Source organism: Crinia signifera, chromosome 2 (assembly GCF_055691185.1).
Source record: "Crinia signifera chromosome 2, ASM5569118v1, whole genome shotgun sequence".
Taxonomy (NCBI): Eukaryota; Metazoa; Chordata; class Amphibia; order Anura; family Myobatrachidae; genus Crinia; species Crinia signifera.
Window position 1 is genome coordinate 403,076,485 of NC_139218.1, and position 23,581 is coordinate 403,100,065.

A 23,581-nucleotide genomic window follows, 5' to 3' on the forward strand; every position below is an offset into this window, starting at 1 on the left:
TGCTCTTTAATATCTTTGTTAGTGACATTGCAAATGGTATTGAAGGGAAAGTATGCCTTTTTGCAGATGACACAAAGATATGCAACAGAGTAGACACACCAGGAGGGGTAAATCAAATGACTGATGATCTAAGTAAACTTGAGAATTGGTCAAGAGCATGGCAACTACAGTTTAATGCTAAAAATGCAAAATTATGCACTTGGGACTCAATAACCCAAAGGCTCAATATAGTATCAAGGGTACTATAATGGAAACTACTGAGGAGGAAAGAGATCTAGGAGTCACTATTTCAAGTGACTTAAAGGCAGGAAAGCAATGTAGCAAAGCAATGAGGAAGACTAGTCAGATGCTTGGTTGCATAGGGAGAGGAATCAGTAACAGAAAAAAAGACGTAATAATGCCACTGTATAGGTCATTGGTACGACCTCACCTAGAGTACTGTGTCCAGTTCTGGAGACCATATAAATACATTGGAGAGTGTACAAAGAAGAGCAACTAAAATGGTGCATGGCCTACATCTCAAAACTTACCTGGATAGACTAAAAGATCTTAACATGTATAGTTTGGAGCAGAGAAGGGAAAGGGGGGACATGATAGACATCTTCAAATATATCAAAGGTTTTAACATAGTACAGGAGGGAAATTTTCTTCAAAGGAAAATAAGTAATAAAACATGAGGACATGCACTGAAACTGGAGGGAGGATACTGACAGGAATGGAGTAATGTTACTGGATGTAGGGGACACTGACAGGAATGGAGTAATGTTACTGGATGTAGGGGATACTGTCAGGAATGGAGTAATGTTACTGGATATAGGGGATACTGTCAGGAATGGAGTAATGTTACTGGATATAGGGGACACTGACAGGAATGGAGTAATGTTACTGGATATAGGGGACACTGACAGGAATGGAGTAATGTTACTGGATGTAGGAGACACTGACAGGAATGGAGTAATGTTACTGGATATAGGGGACACTGACATGAGTAATGTTACTGGATGTAGGGGACACTGACATGAGTAATGTTACTGGATGTAGGGGACACTGACAGGAGTAATGTTACTGGATGTAGGAGACACTGACAGGAATGGAGTAATGTTACTGGATATAGGGGACACTGACAGTAATGGAGTAATGTTACTGGATGTAGGGGACACTGACAGGAATGGAGTAATGTTACTGGATGTAGGGGACACTGACATGAGTAATGTTACTGGATGTAGGGGACAATGACAGGAGTAATGTTACTGGATATAGGGGACACTGACAGGAATGGAGTAATGTTACTGGATGTAGGGGACACTGACAGGAATGGAGTAATGTTACTGGATATAGGGGACACTGACAGGAATAGAGTAATGTTACTGGATATAGGGGACACTGACAGGAATGGAGTAATGTTACTGGATATAGGGGACACTGACATGAGTAATGTTACTGGATGTAGGGGATACTGACAGGAATGGAGTAATGTTACTGGATATAGGGGTCACTGACAGGAATGGAGTAATGTTACTGGATATAGGGGACACTGACAGGAATGGAGTAATGTTACTGGATATAGGGGACACTGACAGGAATGGAGTAATGTTACTGGATGTAGGGGACACTGACAGGAGTAATGTTACTGGATATAGGGGACACTGACAGGAATGGAGTAATGTTACTGGATGTAGGGGACACTGACAGGAATGGAGTAATGTTACTGGATATAGGGGACACTGACAGGAATAGAGTAATGTTACTGGATATAGGGGACACTGACAGGAATGGAGTAATGTTACTGGATATAGGGGACACTGACATGAGTAATGTTACTGGATGTAGGGGATACTGACAGGAATGGAGTAATGTTACTGGATATAGGGGTCACTGACAGGAATGGAGTAATGTTACTGGATATAGGGGACACTGACAGGAATGGAGTAATGTTACTGGATATAGGGGACACTGACAGGAATGGAGTAATGTTACTGGATGTAGGGGACACTGACATGAGTAATGTTACTGGATATAGGGGACACTGACAGGAATGGAGTAATGTTACTGGATGTAGGGGACACTGACATGAGTAATGTTACTGGATATAGGGGACACTGACAGGAATGGAGTAATGTTACTGGATATAGGGGACACTGACAGGAATGGAGTATTGTTACTGGATATAAGGGACACTGACAGTAATGGAGTAATGTTACTGTATGTAGGGGACACTGACAGGAATGGAGTAATGTTACTGGATATAAGGGACACTGACAGTAATGGAGTAATGTTACTGTATGTAGGGGACACTGACAGGAATGGAGTAATGTTACTGGATGTAGGGGACACTGACAGGAGTAATGCTGCTTTCTCTATAACAGGAGTCAGGAAGATCTGGTGCGGAGTCTGAGTGCACTGGAGCGAGTGATGTCAGTGTGTCAGGACTGGGAGGAAGCCCTCAGCTTTCTTACAGGTAACTGCAGAGTATCACACGCTGGATCGTTCATTGTTACTCATCCAGATCTTTATCGTGACCTGTATCAGTCAGTAATAACCTGTATCTCTGTGCGACGCAGTCAGTAATAACAGTGACCTGTATCTGTGCGACGCAGTCAGTAATAACTGACCTGTATCTGTGCGACGCAGTCAGTAATAATAGTGACCCATAATGCTGAACGACGCAGTCAGAAATAGTGACCCATATCTCTGTGCGACGGAGTCAGTAATAAGTGACACATATCTCTGTGCAACACTCAGTAATAATAGTGACTATAATGCTGAGTGACTCAGTCAGTTATAATACTGACCCGTATCTCTGTGCAACGCAGTCAGTAATAAGTGACCCGTAATGCTGAGCTACGCAGTCAGTAATAATAGTGACCCATATCTCTGTCAGATGCAGCCGGTAATAAGTGACCCATATCTCTGTCTGATGCAGCCGGTAAAAATAGTGACCTGTATCTGTCGGATGCAGTTATAATACTGACCTGTATCTATGTGCGACGCAGTCAGTTATAATAGTGACCCATAATGCTGAGCTACGCAGTCAGTAATAATAGAGAGCTGTATCAGTGTGACACAATACATAATATTTATTTGCAGGTGCCGTTATATATGGAGGTCACATTCTGGAAGAGGACGACGCCAACAGTGTTCTAGCAGTGGCGCAACAATGTCTAATGAATTTCCCACAGCATCGTAGTAGCCGTGGTCTCGCACATCTGGTATCCGCTGCGGCAGAGCGCAATCCAACAGGTACATTACAGCCTGGACCACACTTGCTGATAAGCTATGTATTGTCAGGGCATCTAACATGGGCAGAACTAGCCCCAAATGGAGCCAGAGGGCTTGAGGAAGGAATAAACAATAGAGAATGGAGCATTGACCGGTGACATGTCGTCTCTTGGGGTTTCAGGTTCCTGGGGTGACCGTGTTCTGTGGGCCCTGCAGAAAATATCCTCTACACGAGATCCAGCAGCTCTGGGTTTGAGTGAAGGTCTACAATATACCACTATCAGGGCCTCTGGTCGCACAATTCTCTCCAACCTCATCATTACCCAGGATGTTTGGACCTCAGAAACCAATAGAGATGAGAAGCTGAGAACCTCTAGTCAAGGAGAGGAGTCTGCTACCCCAGAAGGAGCAGATGTCTGGAAGAGAGGTCCTACTTGTAGTCCAGAGTTGAGAAGAATGTGTGACAACATATGGAGCCATTGTTTAGTCCTCCTGATTGAACTGAGAGATGTGGTGCAGAAGATGGACCTAGACACCAAACATGGCCTGAAGGCTGATCACAATGATACACAACCAGAAAGCCGTGATGTTCCCAGAGCAGAGGAGAGAGGTCAGAATGTACCTGGGCAGGAGGACACAACTATGGAGACACCGACAGAAAATGAGACCACCAAAATGCCAAAGAGATCCACAGACGCAGAAGATCTAATTGATGAACCCTCCCAGGAATTACTGGCAGTAGAGAAGCATCGCCCCTTGCTAGGCTTCCTCCTAGAAGAGTGGCACCAGTTGTGTGGTCTGGTCACTCAGACCATCCAGGAGTTGCAAGCTGTAGGATCTCCTTGTCATTGTGTGAGGTGCCAGCAGACAAGGAAGACACTATCTGAGGGACATGTGCCAGAGTCTTGGAACGTCTACTCATCGCCGTTCGCCGTTTCCCCATTGGCCTGGGTCCAAGGACTTCAAGTCCGTGCGAAGCTTCTGTCCATTTACATTTCTGAATCATCTCCCTGTAATATCACCTACAACCTGAGCGCGTTCCGTCATCCAACCAGACTCTTCCACAGCCTGCTGCAGGAGAGAGGACTGAAGGATCGTAAGGGGCTGGAGATGTACTCGCTACACATACAGGTACCGGTAATGGCGCGGAACAGCAGCTCCACATGCAGGTACCGGTAGTGGCGCGGAATAGCAGCTCCACATGCAGGTACCGGTAATGGCGCGGAACAGCAGCTCCACATACAGGTACCGGTAATGGCGCAGAATAGCAGCTCCACATGCAGGTGCCGGTAATGGCGCGGAACAGCAGCTCCACATGCAGGTACCGGTAATGGCGCGGAACAGCAGCTCCACATGCAGGTACCGGTAATGGCGCGGAACAGCAGCTCCACATGCAGGTACCGGTAATGGCGCGGAATAGCAGCTCCACATGCAGGTACCGGTAGTGGCGCGGAACAGCAGCTCCACATGCAGGTACCGGTAATGGCGCGGAACAGCAGCTCCACATGCAGGTACCGGTAATGGCGCAGAATAGCAGCTCCACATGCAGGTACCGGTAATGGCGCAGAATAGCAGCTCCACATGCAGGTACCGGTAATGGCGCAGAATAGCAGCTCCACATGCAGGTACCGGTAATGGCGCGGAACAGCAGCTCCACATGCAGGTACCGGTAATGGCGCGGAATAGCAGCTCCACATGCAGGTACCGGTAGTGGCGCGGAACAGCAGCTCCACATGCAGGTACCGGTAATGGCGCGGAACAGCAGCTCCACATGCAGGTACTGGTAATGGCGCGGAATAGCAGCTCCACATGCAGGTGCCAATCATAGAACAGAATAGCATCAGTTACACGCGCAGGTGCTGGACATTGCACAGATTAGCGTCAGTTACACGCGCAGGTGCTGGACATTGCACAGATTAGCGTCAGTTACACGCGCAGGTGCTGGACATTGCACAGATTAGCATCAGTTACACGCGCAGGTGCTGGACATTGCACAGATTAGCGTCAGTTACACGCGCAGGTGCTGGACATTGCACAGATTAGCGCCAGTTACACGCGCAGGTGCTGGACATTGCACAGATTAGCATCAGTTACACGCGCAGGTGCTGGACATAGCACAGATTAGCGCCAGTTACACGCGCAGGTGCTGGACATTGCACAGATTAGCGTCAGTTACACGCGCAGGTGCTGGACATAGCACAGATTAGCGTCAGTTACACGCGCAGGTGCTGGACATTGCACAGATTAGCATCAGTTACACGCGCAGGTGCTGGACATAGCACAGATTAGCATCAGTTACACGCGCAGGTGCTGGACATAGCACAGATTAGCGTCAGTTACACGCGCAGGTGCTGGACATTGCACAGATTAGCGCCAGTTACACGCGCAGGTGCTGGACATTGCACAGATTAGCGCCAGTTACACGCGCAGGTGCTGGACATTGCACAGATTAGCGTCAGTTACACGCGCAGGTGCTGGACATTGCACAGATTAGCGTCAGTTACACGCGCAGGTGCTGGACATTGCACAGATTAGCGTAAATTACACGGGCAGGTGCTGGACATTGCACAGATTAGCGTCAGTTACACGCGCAGGTGCTGGACATTGCACAGATTAGCGTCAGTTACACGCGCAGGTGCTGAACATTGCACAGAATAGCGTCAATTACACGCGCAGGTGCTGAACATTGCACAGAATAGCGTCAGTTACACGCGCAGGTGCTGGACATTGCACAGATTAGCATCAGTTACACGCGCAGGTGCTGGACATAGCACAGATTAGCATCAGTTACACGCGCAGGTGCTGGACATAGCACAGATTAGCGTCAGTTACACGCGCAGGTGCTGGACATTGCACAGATTAGCGCCAGTTACACGCGCAGGTGCTGGACATTGCACAGATTAGCGCCAGTTACACGCGCAGGTGCTGGACATTGCACAGATTAGCGTCAATTACACACGCAGGTGCTGGACATTGCACAGTTTAGCGTCAATTACACGCGCAGGTGCTGGACATTGCACAGATTAGCGTCAGTTACACGCGCAGGTGCCAATCATAGAACAGAATAGCATCAGTTACACGCGCAGGTGCTGGACATAGCACAGATTAGCGCCAGTTACACGCGCAGGTGCTGGACATTGCACAGATTAGCGCCAGTTACACGCGCAGGTGCTGGACATTGCACAGATTAGCGTCAGTTACACGCGCAGGTGCTGGACATTGCACAGATTAGCGTCAGTTACACGCGCAGGTGCTGGACATTGCACAGATTAGCGTAAATTACACGCGCAGGTGCTGGACATTGCACAGATTAGCGTCAGTTACACGCGCAGGTGCTGGACATTGCACAGATTAGCGTCAGTTACACGCGCAGGTGCTGGACATTGCACAGATTAGCGTCAGTTACACGCGCAGGTGCTGGACATTGCACAGATTAGCGTCAATTACACGCGCAGGTGCTGGACATTGCACAGATTAGCGTCAGTTACACGCGCAGGTGCTGGACATTGCACAGATTAGCGTCAGTTACACGCGCAGGTGCTGAACATTGCACAGAATAGCGTCAGTTACACGCGCAGGTGCTGAACATTGCACAGAATAGCGTCAGTTACACGCGCAGGTGCTGGACATTGCACAGAATAGCGTCAGTTACACGCGCAGGTGCTGGACATTGCACAGATTAGCGTCAGTTACACGCGCAGGTGCTGGACATTGCACAGATTAGCGCCAGTTACACGCGCAGGTGCTGGACATTGCACAGATTAGCATCAGTTACACGCGCAGGTGCTGGACATAGCACAGATTAGCGTCAGTTACACGCGCAGGTGCTGGACATAGCACAGATTAGCGCCAGTTACACGCGCAGGTGCTGGACATTGCACAGATTAGCGTCAGTTACACACGCAGGTGCCAATCATAGAACAGAATAGCATCAGTTACACGCGCAGGTGCTGGACATAGCACAGATTAGCGCCAGTTACACGCGCAGGTGCTGGACATTGCACAGATTAGCGCCAGTTACACGCGCAGGTGCTGGACATTGCACAGATTAGCGTCAGTTACACGCGCAGGTGCTGGACATTGCACAGATTAGCGTCAGTTACACGCGCAGGTGCTGGACATTGCACAGATTAGCGTAAATTACACGCGCAGGTGCTGGACATTGCACAGATTAGCGTCAGTTACACGCGCAGGTGCTGGACATTGCACAGATTAGCGTCAGTTACACGCGCAGGTGCTGGACATTGCACAGATTAGCGTCAGTTACACGCGCAGGTGCTGGACATTGCACAGATTAGCATCAGTTACACGCGCAGGTGCTGGACATTGCACAGATTAGCGTCAGTTACACGCGCAGGTGCTGGACATTGCACAGATTAGCGCCAGTTACACGCGCAGGTGCTGGACATTGCACAGATTAGCATCAGTTACACGCGCAGGTGCTGGACATAGCACAGATTAGCGCCAGTTACACGCGCAGGTGCTGGACATTGCACAGATTAGCGTCAGTTACACGCGCAGGTGCTGGACATAGCACAGATTAGCGTCAGTTACACGCGCAGGTGCTGGACATTGCACAGATTAGCATCAGTTACACGCGCAGGTGCTGGACATAGCACAGATTAGCATCAGTTACACGCGCAGGTGCTGGACATAGCACAGATTAGCGTCAGTTACACGCGCAGGTGCTGGACATTGCACAGATTAGCGCCAGTTACACGCGCAGGTGCTGGACATTGCACAGATTAGCGCCAGTTACACGCGCAGGTGCTGGACATTGCACAGATTAGCGTCAGTTACACGCGCAGGTGCTGGACATTGCACAGATTAGCGTCAGTTACACGCGCAGGTGCTGGACATTGCACAGATTAGCGTAAATTACACGGGCAGGTGCTGGACATTGCACAGATTAGCGTCAGTTACACGCGCAGGTGCTGGACATTGCACAGATTAGCGTCAGTTACACGCGCAGGTGCTGAACATTGCACAGAATAGCGTCAATTACACGCGCAGGTGCTGAACATTGCACAGAATAGCGTCAGTTACACGCGCAGGTGCTGGACATTGCACAGATTAGCATCAGTTACACGCGCAGGTGCTGGACATAGCACAGATTAGCATCAGTTACACGCGCAGGTGCTGGACATAGCACAGATTAGCGTCAGTTACACGCGCAGGTGCTGGACATTGCACAGATTAGCGCCAGTTACACGCGCAGGTGCTGGACATTGCACAGATTAGCGCCAGTTACACGCGCAGGTGCTGGACATTGCACAGATTAGCGTCAATTACACACGCAGGTGCTGGACATTGCACAGTTTAGCGTCAATTACACGCGCAGGTGCTGGACATTGCACAGATTAGCGTCAGTTACACGCGCAGGTGCCAATCATAGAACAGAATAGCATCAGTTACACGCGCAGGTGCTGGACATAGCACAGATTAGCGCCAGTTACACGCGCAGGTGCTGGACATTGCACAGATTAGCGCCAGTTACACGCGCAGGTGCTGGACATTGCACAGATTAGCGTCAGTTACACGCGCAGGTGCTGGACATTGCACAGATTAGCGTCAGTTACACGCGCAGGTGCTGGACATTGCACAGATTAGCGTAAATTACACGCGCAGGTGCTGGACATTGCACAGATTAGCGTCAGTTACACGCGCAGGTGCTGGACATTGCACAGATTAGCGTCAGTTACACGCGCAGGTGCTGGACATTGCACAGATTAGCGTCAGTTACACGCGCAGGTGCTGGACATTGCACAGATTAGCGTCAATTACACGCGCAGGTGCTGGACATTGCACAGATTAGCGTCAGTTACACGCGCAGGTGCTGGACATTGCACAGATTAGCGTCAGTTACACGCGCAGGTGCTGAACATTGCACAGAATAGCGTCAGTTACACGCGCAGGTGCTGAACATTGCACAGAATAGCGTCAGTTACACGCGCAGGTGCTGGACATTGCACAGAATAGCGTCAGTTACACGCGCAGGTGCTGGACATTGCACAGATTAGCGTCAGTTACACGCGCAGGTGCTGGACATTGCACAGATTAGCGCCAGTTACACGCGCAGGTGCTGGACATTGCACAGATTAGCATCAGTTACACGCGCAGGTGCTGGACATAGCACAGATTAGCGTCAGTTACACGCGCAGGTGCTGGACATAGCACAGATTAGCGCCAGTTACACGCGCAGGTGCTGGACATTGCACAGATTAGCGTCAGTTACACACGCAGGTGCCAATCATAGAACAGAATAGCATCAGTTACACGCGCAGGTGCTGGACATAGCACAGATTAGCGCCAGTTACACGCGCAGGTGCTGGACATTGCACAGATTAGCGCCAGTTACACGCGCAGGTGCTGGACATTGCACAGATTAGCGTCAGTTACACGCGCAGGTGCTGGACATTGCACAGATTAGCGTCAGTTACACGCGCAGGTGCTGGACATTGCACAGATTAGCGTAAATTACACGCGCAGGTGCTGGACATTGCACAGATTAGCGTCAGTTACACGCGCAGGTGCTGGACATTGCACAGATTAGCGTCAGTTACACGCGCAGGTGCTGGACATTGCACAGATTAGCGTCAGTTACACGCGCAGGTGCTGGACATTGCACAGATTAGCGTCAATTACACGCGCAGGTGCTGGACATTGCACAGATTAGCGTCAGTTACACGCGCAGGTGCTGGACATTGCACAGATTAGCGTGAGTTACACGCGCAGGTGCTGAACATTGCACAGAATAGCGTCAGTTACACGCGCAGGTGCTGAACATTGCACAGAATAGCGTCAGTTACACGCGCAGGTGCTGGACATTGCACAGAATAGCGTCAGTTACACGCGCAGGTGCTGGACATTGCACAGATTAGCGTCAGTTACACGCGCAGGTGCTGGACATTGCACAGATTAGTGTCAGTTACACGCGCAGGTGCTGGACATTGCACAGATTAGCGTCAGTTACACGCGCAGGTGCTGGACATTGCACAGATTAGCGTCAGTTACACGCGCAGGTGCTGGACATTGCACAGATTAGCGTCAGTTACACGCGCAGGTGCTGGACATTGCACAGATTAGCGTCAGTTACACGCGCAGGTGCTGGACATTGCACAGATTAGCGTCAGTTACACGCGCAGGTGCTGAACATTGCACAGAATAGCGTCAGTTACACGCGCAGGTGCTGAACATTGCACAGATTAGCGTCAGTTACACACGCAGGTGCTGGACATTGCACAGTTTAGCGTCAATTACACGCGCAGGTGCTGGACATTGCACAGATTAGCGTCAGTTACACGCGCAGGTGCTGGACATTGCACAGATTAGCATCAGTTACACGCGCAGGTGCTGGACATTGCACAGATTAGCGTCAGTTACACGCGCAGGTGCTGGACATTGCACAGATTAGCGTCAGTTACACGCGCAGGTGCTGGACATTGCACAGATTAGCGTCAGTTACACGCGCAGGTGCTGGACATTGCACAGATTAGCGTCAGTTACACGCGCAGGTGCTGAACATTGCACAGATTAGCGTCAGTTACACGCGCAGGTGCTGGACATTGCACAGATTAGCGTCAGTTACACGCGCAGGTGCTGGACATTGCACAGAATAGCGTCAGTTACACGCGCAGGTGCTGGACATTGCACAGATTAGCGTCAGTTACACGCGCAGGTGCTGGACATTGCACAGATTAGCGTCAGTTACACGCGCAGGTGCTGAACATTGCACAGAATAGCGTCAGTTACACGCGCAGGTGCTGGACATTGCACAGATTAGCGTCAGTTACACGCGCAGGTGCTGGACATTGCACAGATTAGCGTCAGTTACACGCGCAGGTGCTGGACATTGCACAGATTAGCGTCAGTTACACACGCAGGTGCTGGACATTGCACAGATTAGCGTCAGTTACACGCGCAGGTGCTGGACATTGTACAGATTAGCGTCAGTTACACGCGCAGGTGCTGGACATTGCACAGATTAGCGTCAATTACACGCGCAGGTGCTGGACATTGCACAGATTAGCGTCAATTACACGCGCAGGTGCTGGACATTGCACAGATTAGCGTCAGTTACACGCGCAGGTGCTGGACATTGCACAGATTAGCGTCAGTTACACGCGCAGGTGCTGGACATTGCACAGATTAGCGTCAGTTACACGCGCAGGTGCTGGACATTCCACAGATTAGCGTCAATTACACGCGCAGGTGCTGGACATTGCACAGATTAGCGTCAGTTACACGTGCAGGTGCTGGACATTGTACAGATTAGCGTCAGTTACACGCGCAGGTGCCAGTCATAGAACAGAATAGTCTAAGAGAGTAGCGGTAAAGGTTGTGACTGTCATGTTCCTTCTGGCAGCTGCTATAGGGAGCAGGGATATTAATAGTATATAGAATCTGGCCATGTCTCCCTGCACTCGCACCTTCACCACATTAAAATCTAAACAAGTATTGTGTTATATTTTGTTGTGACCTTTCCCTCCCCATGTATTGTGCCATTATGTGTTATATTTTTATACGTCTTATATAGCGCAGCAGATTCCGTTACAGCGTCTTATATAGCGCAGCAGATTCCATGACAGCATCTTATATAGCGCAGCAGATTCCTATACAGTGTCTTATATAGCGCAGCAGATTCCGTTACAGTTTCTTATATAGCGCAGCAGATTCCGTTACAGTGTCTTATATAGCGCAGCAGATTCCGTTACAGTGTCTTATATAGCGCAGCAGATTCCGTTACAGTGTCTTATATAGCGCAGCAGATTCCGTTACAGTGTCTTATATAGCGCAGCAGATTCCGTTACAGTTTCTTATATAGCGCAGCAGATTCCGTTACAGTGTCTTATATAGCGCAGCAGATTCCGTTACAGTTTCTTATATAGCGCATCAGATTCCGTTACAGTGTCTTATATAGCGCAGCAGATTCCGTTACAGTGTCTTATATAGCTCAGCAGATTCCGTTACGGCGTCTGATATAACGCAGCAGATTCCGTTACAGTGTCTTATATAGCGCAGCAGATTCCGTTACAGTTTCTTATATAGCGCAGCAGATTCCGTTACAGTGTCTTATATAGCGCAGCAGATTCCGTTACAGCGTCTTATATAGCGCAGCAGATTCCTTTACAGTGTCTTATATAGCGCAGCAGATTCCGTTACAGTTTCTTATATAGCGCAGCAGATTCCGTTACAGTGTCTTATATAGCGCAGCAGATTCCGTAGCGCAGCAGATTCCGTTACAGTGTCTTATATAGCTCAGCAGATTCCGTTACAGCGTCTTATATAACGCAGCAGATTCCGTTACAGTGTCTTATATAGCGCAGCAGATTCTGTTACAGTTTCTTATATAGCGCAGCAGATTCCGGTTACAGTGTCTTATATAGAGCAGCAGATTCCGTTACAGCGTCTTATATAGCGCAGCAGATTCCGTTACAGCGTCTTATATAGCGCAGCAGATTCCGTTACAGCGTCTTATATAGCGCAGCAGATTCCGTTACAGCGTCTTATATAGCGCAGCAGATTCCGTTACAGTGTCTTATATAGCGCAGCAGATTCCGTTACAGTGTCTTATATAGCGCAGCAGATTCCGTTACAGTGTCTTATATAGCGCAGCAGATTCCGTTACAGTGTCTTATATAGCGCAACAGATTCTGTTACAGTTTTTTATATAGCGCAGCAGATTCCTTTACAGTGTCTTATATAGTGCTGGGGAAAAGGGGTTTTGGGCTTGCACTGACTATCGAATCACTACCATAATATTACCAACTATTTTCCTATTGAGGTCCAAATACTAAACATGTGGTTGTTGGTGGTGCTCCCCAGAGTTATGGATAACCATAAGTTTAAGGAGAAAAAAAGATAACTCTTTTTTTGGGGGCACTAACTTCTATTTAATTGTTTTATAGTTATTTATTCATTATGTAGGGGATAGCCCAAAAAAAAACTGTACAGCTGAATTCCTGGAGTACATGGGATATAAGGAGAAATATTTTTCTAACGATGAGAGAGGAAAAAAAGGGGGGTTTCTTTTAGAGTGAAAAGGAATTAGTGTAAGTGGGTTTCAAAAAAGAGCTTAATTAAATTAATATACAGCGGCTTCTAACTATCAAAACAGACCAGGTATATCTGGTTCTATCAGGTCTAAATTTAACCAATCAATACCCACTTAAAAAGTGGTAGATGTTTCAGCTGGTTATAGTCAAGTTGTCCATATATGGTGCTCCATAAAACACCCTGGGCAGTTGATCTGTCCGGCTGAGTTTTTTTGTTTTTTTACTTGCTTAGTGATTGTGCAATAATCTTTTCTGCTAAATGGGGTATTACCCCTTTAGACAAAGCATATGTGAAAAAAATATATTAATTACAAGTGATATATAGTGAGTGGCGATAATATTCTAGTATGGTGGTGTCAGCCACTTTTGGAGGATCCCGGTTTGGATGGTCACCCTTGTGTGCAATTGCATTTGAAATTGTGCGCCTTTTTATCTGAGCTTAGATAGTAGGAAGATTAGTGTGCACCCCTATGGTCCCACCTGCTCTCTGTTTGCCCGTGTGCCTGTGAGGCAGTGAACGGGCTAAACCGTGTGCAGGTTAAGGGGCCACTCAGTGGGGGCAACAGAAGAAAGTAAACTGGGATCTGCTTTTGGGGCTTAGCTCCCGGATCACCCCTGTTGAATTAACAGCGCAGGGGGTCACTCTCTGGCTAGCCGCAATGAGAGTCCCTTAGTAGGAGTGGTAGAGTAGAGATTATAGGATTTGGGAGTGTAGTATTTCACAGTTCAGTGTAATTAATCAAATAGTGGATATATATACACACACTCTCTTGTGTGCTTCCTTAGCCGTGCCTATAATCAAAAACCTATAATAACGGTTTATTATGCCCCTCAGGGTCTCGCTATTTTGGCACCGGATAGTAAGGATAAGTGTATATATACACACACATACGTGTATATATCACAGTTTATGCCTATATTACACTCCGCAAAATACTGGCAGTTGTGCTAAACAATCACTAATACGGCACAAATACTGAAGATATATTGTTTGACACTGGCTGGAAAAAATACACAATATGACAGTTCTGTCTACTCCTACACAATCAATTATGGACAACATATGTCTCTAGTAAAATTCCTACTATTCCTTACAATATCCGCTCAGATATGCAAATGTATGATAATCACACTAATACATTGTTAGGGGGTGTAAGTAACATAGGTTCAGCCTGGATCCCTTTATCCAATTTACTGGGTGGGGTACAGCACAATCGTTTGGACACAATGTCACAACCTTAATTATTACTTATCCTTCATGTGTGGTCTGCACATTCAAACATGTGAACACAGGGTACTCATACTAATATATTGTTAATCAGGTATAAGCGATCTTGGTTTGGCCTGAGCCCTATATCAAGTATGCAAGATAGGCTACAATACATTCTTGTGGACACAATGTCCCAACCAAATCGTTACTTATCCTTCCTGTATGGTATCATGTATGCATCGGTAGCACCGGGGTCCTCTCAAGGGCCGTCCCTCCACCCTGCTGGACGCGCGTTTCGCCGTGTGATAGACAGGCTTGTTCACCAGTGTAAAGATATGCTAAAGTGTGGGCTTTAAATACCTGGTCTGTTTGCCGGTAATCGTGATCACCTGCAATAGCTCAAATTGTTCCTATCGTATTAGCGGGTACTCGATTGGTTGTTATATGCATGTTATCCTCCCCGTCACTTCTGATCCAATAGCCTGCTGTTTCGGAGTCGTGCCCCTTCACGCTGTTAAGAGGTGGCGTATAATTTTCTACCGCCTAGGGATCTCGCGAGTAGCGCTATGTTTTAGGACTACATATCCCATAATCCTCCGCTCTTATTGAGACCTGACATTTTTAGCAGCATCAATCACGTTATTTGTTTATATTATACCAGTGCTTGTTATCTTTTTTTCTCCTTAAACTTATAGTGTCTTATATAGAGCAGCAGATTCTTTTACAGTGTCTTATATAGCGCAGCACATTCCGTTACAGTGTCTTATATAGTGCAACAGATTCTGTTACAGTTTCTTATATAGCGCAGCAGATTCCGTTACAGCGTCTTATATAGCGCAGCAGATTCCGTTACAGTGTCTTATATAGTGCAGCAGATTCTGCTAGTGTCCTATATAGCGCAGCAGATTCCGTTACAGAGTCTTATATAGTGCAGCGGATTTAGTTACAGTGTCTTATATAGCGCAGCAGATTCCGTTACAGCGTCTCGTATAGCGCAGCAGATTCCGTTACAGCGTCTTATATAGCGCAGCAGATTCCGCTAGTGTCCTATATAGCGCAGCAGATTCCGTTACAGAGTCTTATATAGTGCAGCAGATTTAGTTACAGTGTCTTATATAGCGCAGCAGATTCCGTTACAGCGTCTCGTATAGCGCAGCAGATTCCGTTACAGCGTCTTATATAGTGCAGCAGATTCCGTTACAGCGTCTTATATAGCGCAGCAGATTCCGTTACAGTGTCTTATATAGCGCAGCAGATTCCGTTACAGTGTCTTATATAGCGCAGCAGATTCTGTTACAGCGTCTTATATAGCGCAGCAGATTCCGTTACAGCGTCTCGTATAGCGCAGCAGATTCCGTTACAGCGTCTTATATAGCGCAGCAGATTCCGTTGCGCTTTACAATAGTAGACAGTGATAAAACAAACTGGGTAACAGACAGACTTGGAGGTAGGAGGGCCCTGCTGCAAGCTTACAATCTATAGGGACATAGGAGGGAAACACAAGGACAGGCACCAGTAATAGCAGAGCAGTCCCACCAAGTTACAAGTCCAGAAGGGAAGCTATATAATACATAAGTGCCTCAGAGGGTTATGCGTGTGGTATATAAATATGATAGGCTTGCCTGAAGAGGTGAGTTTTCAGGAAACACTGGAAAGTTTGGAGGCTAGTGGAGAGTCTTATTGTGCATGGAAGGGCATTCCATAGGATGGGAGCAGCCCGATGATAGTCCTGTAATAGTGAATGGGAGCTGGTGATCCGTGCAGAAGAGAGACGCAGATCTTGTGCAGAGCGGAGCGGTCGAGATGGGAGATGTTTTGAGATGTGAGGAGATATAGGTTGGTGTGGTTTGGTTAATAGCTTTATATGTGATACCACACCAGTTTTTAGAGGATTCCCTGGGCGCTTGTGGTGTATATTTATTTTCCTTAATCCAAATGTTTTTTTCAGGATATTAATACCCAAAAGAAAAAAAAAAAAAACATACAATAGTGTAACATGAGTTTTATCCTCTATGAATCTTAATCTGAAATCAGTGTTACACTATTGTATGTTTTTTTTCCGTTTGGGTATTAATATCCTGAAAAAAACATTTGGATTAAGGAAAATAAATGACCACAAGCGCCCAGGGAATCCTCTAAAAACTGGTGGTTGTATGTTTTTGAAGTGGTTCTTCATGTATTAGTAGTGCTACCTCAGGCTGCTTAAAGCGCATGATATAATAGTTTTTATCCATTTTTGCATAGCTTTATATGCGAGTAGAAGTGTTTTATATTGAATACGGTAATATACAGGCAACCAATGGAGGGACTGGCAGAGTGGATCAGCAGACGATGAGCGTCTTGCAAGGAAGATCAGCCTAGCAGCAGCATTTACAATGGATTGCAGTGGTGAGAGTCTGTTCTTGGGAAGACCAGTTAGGAGACTATTGCAATAATATATACATTTTACTGACTTTTGAGGGTACAGGATCAGGAGCAGAGGTAGTAGAAGGGGAGAGGTAGTAGAAGGGGAGAGGTAGTAGAAGGGAAGAGGTAGTAGAAGAGGAGAGGTAGTAGAAGAGGTGAGGTAGTAGAAGGGAAGTGGTAGTAGAAGGGGAGAGGTATAGTAGAAGAGGTGAGGTAGTAGAAGGGGAGAGGTAGTAGAAGGGGAGAGGTAGTAGAAGGGGAGAGGTAGTAGAAGAGGAGAGGTAGTAGAAGAGGTGAGGTAGTAGAAGAGGTATGGTAGTAGAAGGGGGGAGGTAGTAGAAGGGGGGAGGTAGTAGAAGGGGGGAGGTAGTAGAAGGGGGGAGGTAGTAGAAGGGGGGAGGTAGTAGAAGAGGAGAGGTAGTAAAAGGGGTGAGGTAGTAGAAGAGGTGAGGTAGTAGAAGAGGTAGTAGAAGGGAAGAGGTAGTAGAAGGGGAGAGGTAGTAGAAGGGGGGAGGTAGTAGAAGGGGGGAGGTAGTAGAAGAGGAGAGGTAGTAAAAGGGGTGAGGTAGTAGAAGAGGTGAGGTAGTAGAAGAGGTAGTAGAAGGGAAGAGGTAGTAGAAGGGGAGAGGTAGTAGAAGGTGAGAGGTAGTAGAAGGGGAGAGGTAGTAGAAGAGGTGAGGTAGTAGAAGGGGAGAGGTAGTAGAAGGGGAGAGGTAGTAGAAGGGGTTAGGTAGTAGAAGGGGAGTAGAAGAGGTAGTAGAAGAGGTTAGGTAGTAGAAGGGGAGAGGTAGTAGAAGGGGAGAGGTAGTAGAAGGGGAGAGGTATAGTAGAAGAGGTGAGGTAGTAGAAGGGAAGAGGTAGTAGAAGGGGAGAGGTATAGTAGAAGAGGTGAGGTAGTAGAAGGGGAGAGGTAGTAGAAGGATAGAGGTAGTAGAAGGGGAGAGGTAGTAGAAGGGGAGAGGTATAGTAGAAGAGGTGAGGTAGTAGAAGGGGAGAGGTAGTAGAAGGATAGAGGTAGTAGAAGGGGAGAGGTATAGTAGAAGAGGTGTGAGGTAGTAGAAGGGGAGAGGTAGTAGAAGGGGAGAGGTAGTAGAAGGGAAGAGGTAGTAGAAGAGGTGTGAGGTAGTAGAAGGGGAGAGGTAGTAGAAGGGGAGAGGTAGTAGAAGGGGAGAGGTAGTAGAAGGGGAGAGGTATAGTAGAAGAGGTGAGGTATAGTAGAAGAGGTGAGGTAGTAGAAGGGGAGAGGTAGTAGAAGGGGAGAGGTAGTAGAAGGGGAGAGGTAGTAGTAGGGGAGAGGTAGTAGAAGGGAAGAGGTAGTAGAAGAGGTGAGGTAGTAGAAGGGAAGAGGTAGTAGAAGAGGAGAAGTAGTAGAAGGGGAGAGGTAGTAGAAGGGGAGAGGTAGTAGAAGGGGAGAGGTAGTAGAAGGGGAGAGGTATAGTAGAAGAGGTGAGGTAGTAGAAGGGGAGAGGTAGTAGAAGGATAGAGGTAGTAGAAGGGGAGAGGTAGTAGAAGGGGAGAGGTATAGTAGAAGAGGTGTGAGGTAGTAGAAGGGGAGAGGTAGTAGAAGGGGAGAGGTAGTAGAAGAGGTGTGAGGTAGTAGAAGGGGAGAGGTAGTAGAAGGGGAGAGGTAGTAGAAGGGGAGAGGTATAGTAGAAGAGGTGAGGTAGTAGAAGGGGAGAGGTAGTAGAAGGGGAGAGGTAGTAGAAGGGGAGAGGTAGTAGTAGGGGAGAGGTAGTAGAAGGGAAGAGGTAGTAGAAGAGGTGAGGTAGTAGAAGGGAAGAGGTAGTAGAAGAGGTGAGGTAGTAGAAGAGGAGAAGTAGTAGAAGGGGAGAGGTAGTAGAAGGGGAGAGGTAGTAGAAGGGGAGAGGTATAGTAGAAGAGGTGAGGTAGTAGAAGGATAGAGGTAGTAGAAGGGGAGAGGTATAGTAGAAGAGGTGAGGTAGTGGAGTAGGGGGATGAGAAAAGTTGATACTTCTTTATTTGTGAGCTCAAATGAGAAAAAAGTGGCAGAGGTCTCAGGAAAGGAATGGAGTAGGTCACTGGTTGCAGAAGAGCATACCATCTCATACCAGATGTTATCAATCTTGTCCTTAAAGTAGGAGGCAAGTTCTCGTGCACTGATGGTAGCTGGTGGATGGGGTGAGGGAGGGTATAGAAGTGATTTAAATGTATTAAAAAGTCACTTAGGGTTGGTGGCATGAGAAGAGATGAGAGATTGGTAGTATGTTTGTTTGGCAGAGTACAAACATTGCTGTATGAGTGGTAGGTAGTATTATATGTGAGGGAGTCACCCAGACTCTGAGATTGACGCCACTGATGTTCTACTTTACCTGACTGTTTTCTTGTTAATTTGGAGTAACTGGCACCTAAGCCTAAGTGGGGTGTAATGGGAGGCTGAATCCATTTTGTCGAGGGCTGTTTCTAGTGTTTGCTACAGGTGGAAAACAGCAGAATCAGGAGAGGCAAATGCAGAAATTAGTGAGAGCTGTTGTTGCAGGGAGGTGGAAGGTTGTGGAAAACTAATAGCATTAGTATTTCTGCGGGTTAGAGTAGACTTGCATGATTTCTGTGTCAGTGAGCTTGGGGTAATGGAGGAGAGCGGGAGGGTGATGAGATTGTGATCAGATAGAGGGAAGGGAGTGTTAGTAACATCAGCCTGGTGAAAACAAGGTCAAGGCAGTGGCCTTCCTCATGAGTAGGGGCGTCAGACCACTGGGAGAGGCCGAGAGAGGAGATTGTGTTATATTGTTGTGTAACCCGCCCCTCCCCGTGTATTGTGTTATTATATGTTACATTGTTGTGTAACCCGCCCCTCCCAGTGTATTGTGTTATATTGTTGTGTAACCCGCCCCTTCCTGTGTATTGTGTTATTATGTTACGTTGTTGTGTAACCCGCCCCTCCCCATGTATTGTGTTATTATGTTACATTGTTGTGTAACACGCCCCTCCCCATGTATTGTGTTATTATATGTTACATTGTTGTGCAACACGCCCCTCCCCGTGTATTGTGTTATTATATGTTATATTGTTGTGCAACCCGCCCCTCCCCATGTATTGTGTTATTATGTTACATTGTTGTGTAACCCGCCCCTCCCCATGTATTGTGTTATTATGTTACATTGTTGTGCAACCCGCCCCTCCCCATGTATTGTGTTATTATATGTTATATTGTTGTGTAACCCGACCCTCCCCATGTATTGTGTTATTATAGGTTATATTGTTGTGTAACCCGCCCCTCTCCGTGTATTGTGTTATATTGTTGTGTGACCCGCCCCTCTCCGTGTATTGTGTTATATTGTTGTGTGACCCGCCCCTCTCTGTGTATTGTGTTATATTGTTGTGTAACCCGCCCCTCTCCGTGTATTGTGTTATATTGTGGTGTGACCTGCCCCTCTCTGTGTATTGTGTTATTATAGGTTATATTGTGGTGTGACCCGCCCCTCTCCGTGTATTGTGTTATATTGTGGTGTGACCCGCCCCTCTCCGTGTATTGTGTTATATTGTGGTGTGACCCGCCCCTCTCCGTGTATTGTGTTATATTGTGGTGTGACCCGCCCCTCTCCGTGTATTGTGTTATATTGTGGTGTGACCCGCCCCTCTCCGTGTATTGTGTTATATTGTTGTGTGACCCCCCCCTCTCCGTGTATTGTGTTATATTGTGGTGTGACCCGCCCCTCTCCGTGTATTGTGTTATATTGTGGTGTGACCCGCCCCTCTCCGTGTATTGTGTTATATTGTTGTGTGACCCCCCCCTCTCCGTGTATTGTGTTATATTGTTGTGTGACCCGCCCCTCTCTGTGTATTGTGTTATATTGTGGTGTGACCCGCCCCTCTCCGTGTATTGTGTTATATTGTGGTGTGACCCGCCCCTCTCCGTGTATTGTGTTATATTGTGGTGTAACCCGCCCCTCTCCGTGTATTGTGTTATATTGTGGTGTGACCCGCCCCTCTCCGTGTATTGTGTTATATTGTGGTGTAACCCGCCCCTCTCCGTGTATTGTGTTATATTGTGGTGTAACCCGCCCCTCTCTGTGTATTGTGTTATATTGTGGTGTGACCTGCCCCTCTCTGTGTATTGTGTTATTATAGGTTATATTGTGGTGTGACCCGCCCCTCTCCGTGTATTGTGTTATATTGTGGTGTGACCCGCCCCTCTCCGTGTATTGTGTTATATTGTGGTGTGACCCGCCCCTCTCCGTGTATTGTGTTATATTTTGGTGTAACCTGCCCCTCTCCGTGTATTGTGTTATATTGTTGTGTAACCCGCCCCTCTCCGTGTATTGTGTTATATTGTGGTGTGACCCGCCCCTCTCCGTGTATTGTGTTATATTGTGGTGTGACTCGCCCCTCTCCGTGTATTGTGTTATATTGTTGTGTAACCCGCCCCTCTCCGTGTATTGTGTTATATTGTGGTGTGACCCGCCCCTCTCCGTGTTTTGTGTTATATTGTGGTGTGACTCGCCCCTCTCCGTGTATTGTGTTATATTGTGGTGTGACCCGCCCCTCTCCGTGTATTGTGTTATATTGTGGTGTGACCCGCCCCTCTCCGTGTATTGTGTTATATTGTGGTGTGACCCGCCCCTCCCCTTCTGATTCTCTGCTCCTGTGATTGGCAGGTCTCCGGCAGAAGACCTCCTGATGGCCACATGGGAATATCAGTGACTGGAATCCACCTGAAGCACGCTCTCTGGGACACAAGACAGTCACTTCTGCAAGAGACGCTGTCTCCCCAGCTTTGTACCCTTCCACCAGTGACTGTCTCTGCTGTGACAGCTGACTTAGAGTCCCGGAACCCGGTCACCTCTCATTATCTCTGCCCCGTGTATTCCTGTGAAGCCCCTGAGGGCCACGCTCAGCATCAGATGCCACCGACGCTGTTTCTACCACTACCCACCACTATTCCCCCCTCTGTATGGAGTCAGCGCAGAGTGCACGCCATCAGTCTACTCTGACATCACACATTACACCCACAGTGTCCAAAATAAAACATTTCCTCCACTTTGTTGTATGAAACCATTTATCCCTGTATAGTGAGGACAGAAGGAGCCGTGTTTCAGGTAAGATCTCTACAGAACGGATACACGTCCCCGGATGGTGCAGCGGAGGGATCACTACAGAACACATACACGTCCCCGGATGGTGCAGCGGAGGGATCACTACAGAACAGATACACGTCCCCGGATGGTGCAGCGGAGGGATCACTACAGAACAGATACACGTCCCCGGATGGTGCAGCGGATGGATCTATACAGAACAGATACACGTCCCCGGATGGTGCAGCGGATGGATCACTACAGAACAGATACATGTCCCCGGATGGTGCAGCGGATGGATCACTACAGAACAGATACACGTCCCCGGATGGTGCAGCGGAGGGATCACTACAGAACAGATACATGTCCCCGGATGGTGCCGCGGATGGATCTATACAGAACAGATACACGTCCCTGGATGGTGCAGCGGAGGGATCACTACAGAACAGATACACGTCCCCGGATGGTGCAGCGGAGGGATCACTACAGAACAGATACACGTCCCCGGATGGTGCAGCGGAGGGATCACTACAGAACAGATACACGTCCCCGGATGGTGCAGCGGAGGGATCACTACAGAACAGATACACGTCCCCGGATGGTGCAGCGGAGGGATCACTACAGAACAGATACACGTCCCCAGATGGTGCAGCGGAGGGATCACTACAGAACAGATACACGTCCCCGGATGGTGCAGTGGAGGGATCTCTACAGAACAGATACATGTCCCCGGATGGTGCAGCGGAGGGATCACTACAGAACAGTTACATGTCCCCGGATGGTGCAGCAGATGGATCACTACAGAACAGATACATGTCCCCGGATGGTGCAGCGGAGGGATCACTACAGAACAGATACACGTCCCCGGATGGTGCAGCGGAGGGATCACTACAGAACAGATACACGTCCCCGGATGGTGCAGCGGATGGATCACTACAGAACAGATACATGTCCCCGGATTGTGCAGCGGAGGGATCACTACAGAACAGATACACGTCCCCGGATGGTGCAGCGGATGGATCACTACAGAACAGATACATGTCCCCGGATGATGCAGCGGATGGATCACTACAGAACAGATACACGTCCCCGGATGGTGCAGCGGAGGGATCACTACAGAACAGATACATGTCCCTGGATGGTGCAGCGGATGGATCACTACAGAACAGATACATGTCCCCGGATGGTGCAGCGGAGGGATCACTACAGAACAGATACATGTCCCCGGATGGTGCAGCGGAGGGATCACTACAGAACAGATACATGTCCCCGGATGGTGCAGCGGATGGATCACTACAGAACAGATACATGTCCCCGGATGGTGCAGCGGAGGGATCACTACAGAACAGATACATGTCCCCGGATGGTGCAGCGGATGGATCACTGCAGAACAGATGCATGTCCCCGGATGGTGCAGCGGAGGGATCACTACAGAACAGATACACGTCCCCGGATGGTGCAGCGGAGGGATCACTACAGAACAGATACAAGTCCCCGGATGGTGCAGCGGATGGATCACTACAGAACAGATACATGTCCCCGGATGGTGCAGCGGAGGGATCACTACAGAACAGATACACGTCCCCGGATGGTGCAGCGGAGGGATCACTACAGAACAGATACACGTCCCTGGATGGTGCAGCGGAGGGATCACTACA

General features: G+C 48.1%; 1 protein-coding gene across 1 annotated transcript in view; it reads left to right on the forward strand.

Moving 5' to 3' along the window:
• The window catches only part of LOC146058344 (dynein heavy chain domain-containing protein 1-like), a 143,094-nt gene extending 121,206 nt beyond the window's left edge, over positions 1–21,888 (forward strand). The window contains exons 37-40 of the mRNA XM_083170622.1: positions 2,367–2,458; positions 3,088–3,240; positions 3,401–4,350; positions 21,507–21,888. Coding sequence (XP_083026748.1) covers positions 2,367–2,458; positions 3,088–3,240; positions 3,401–4,350; positions 21,507–21,842 — 1,531 coding nt within the window. The 3' untranslated portion in view covers positions 21,843–21,888. The remainder of the gene's footprint in view (positions 1–2,366; positions 2,459–3,087; positions 3,241–3,400; positions 4,351–21,506) is intronic.
• The last annotated feature ends 1,693 nt before the right edge of the window (positions 21,889–23,581 follow it).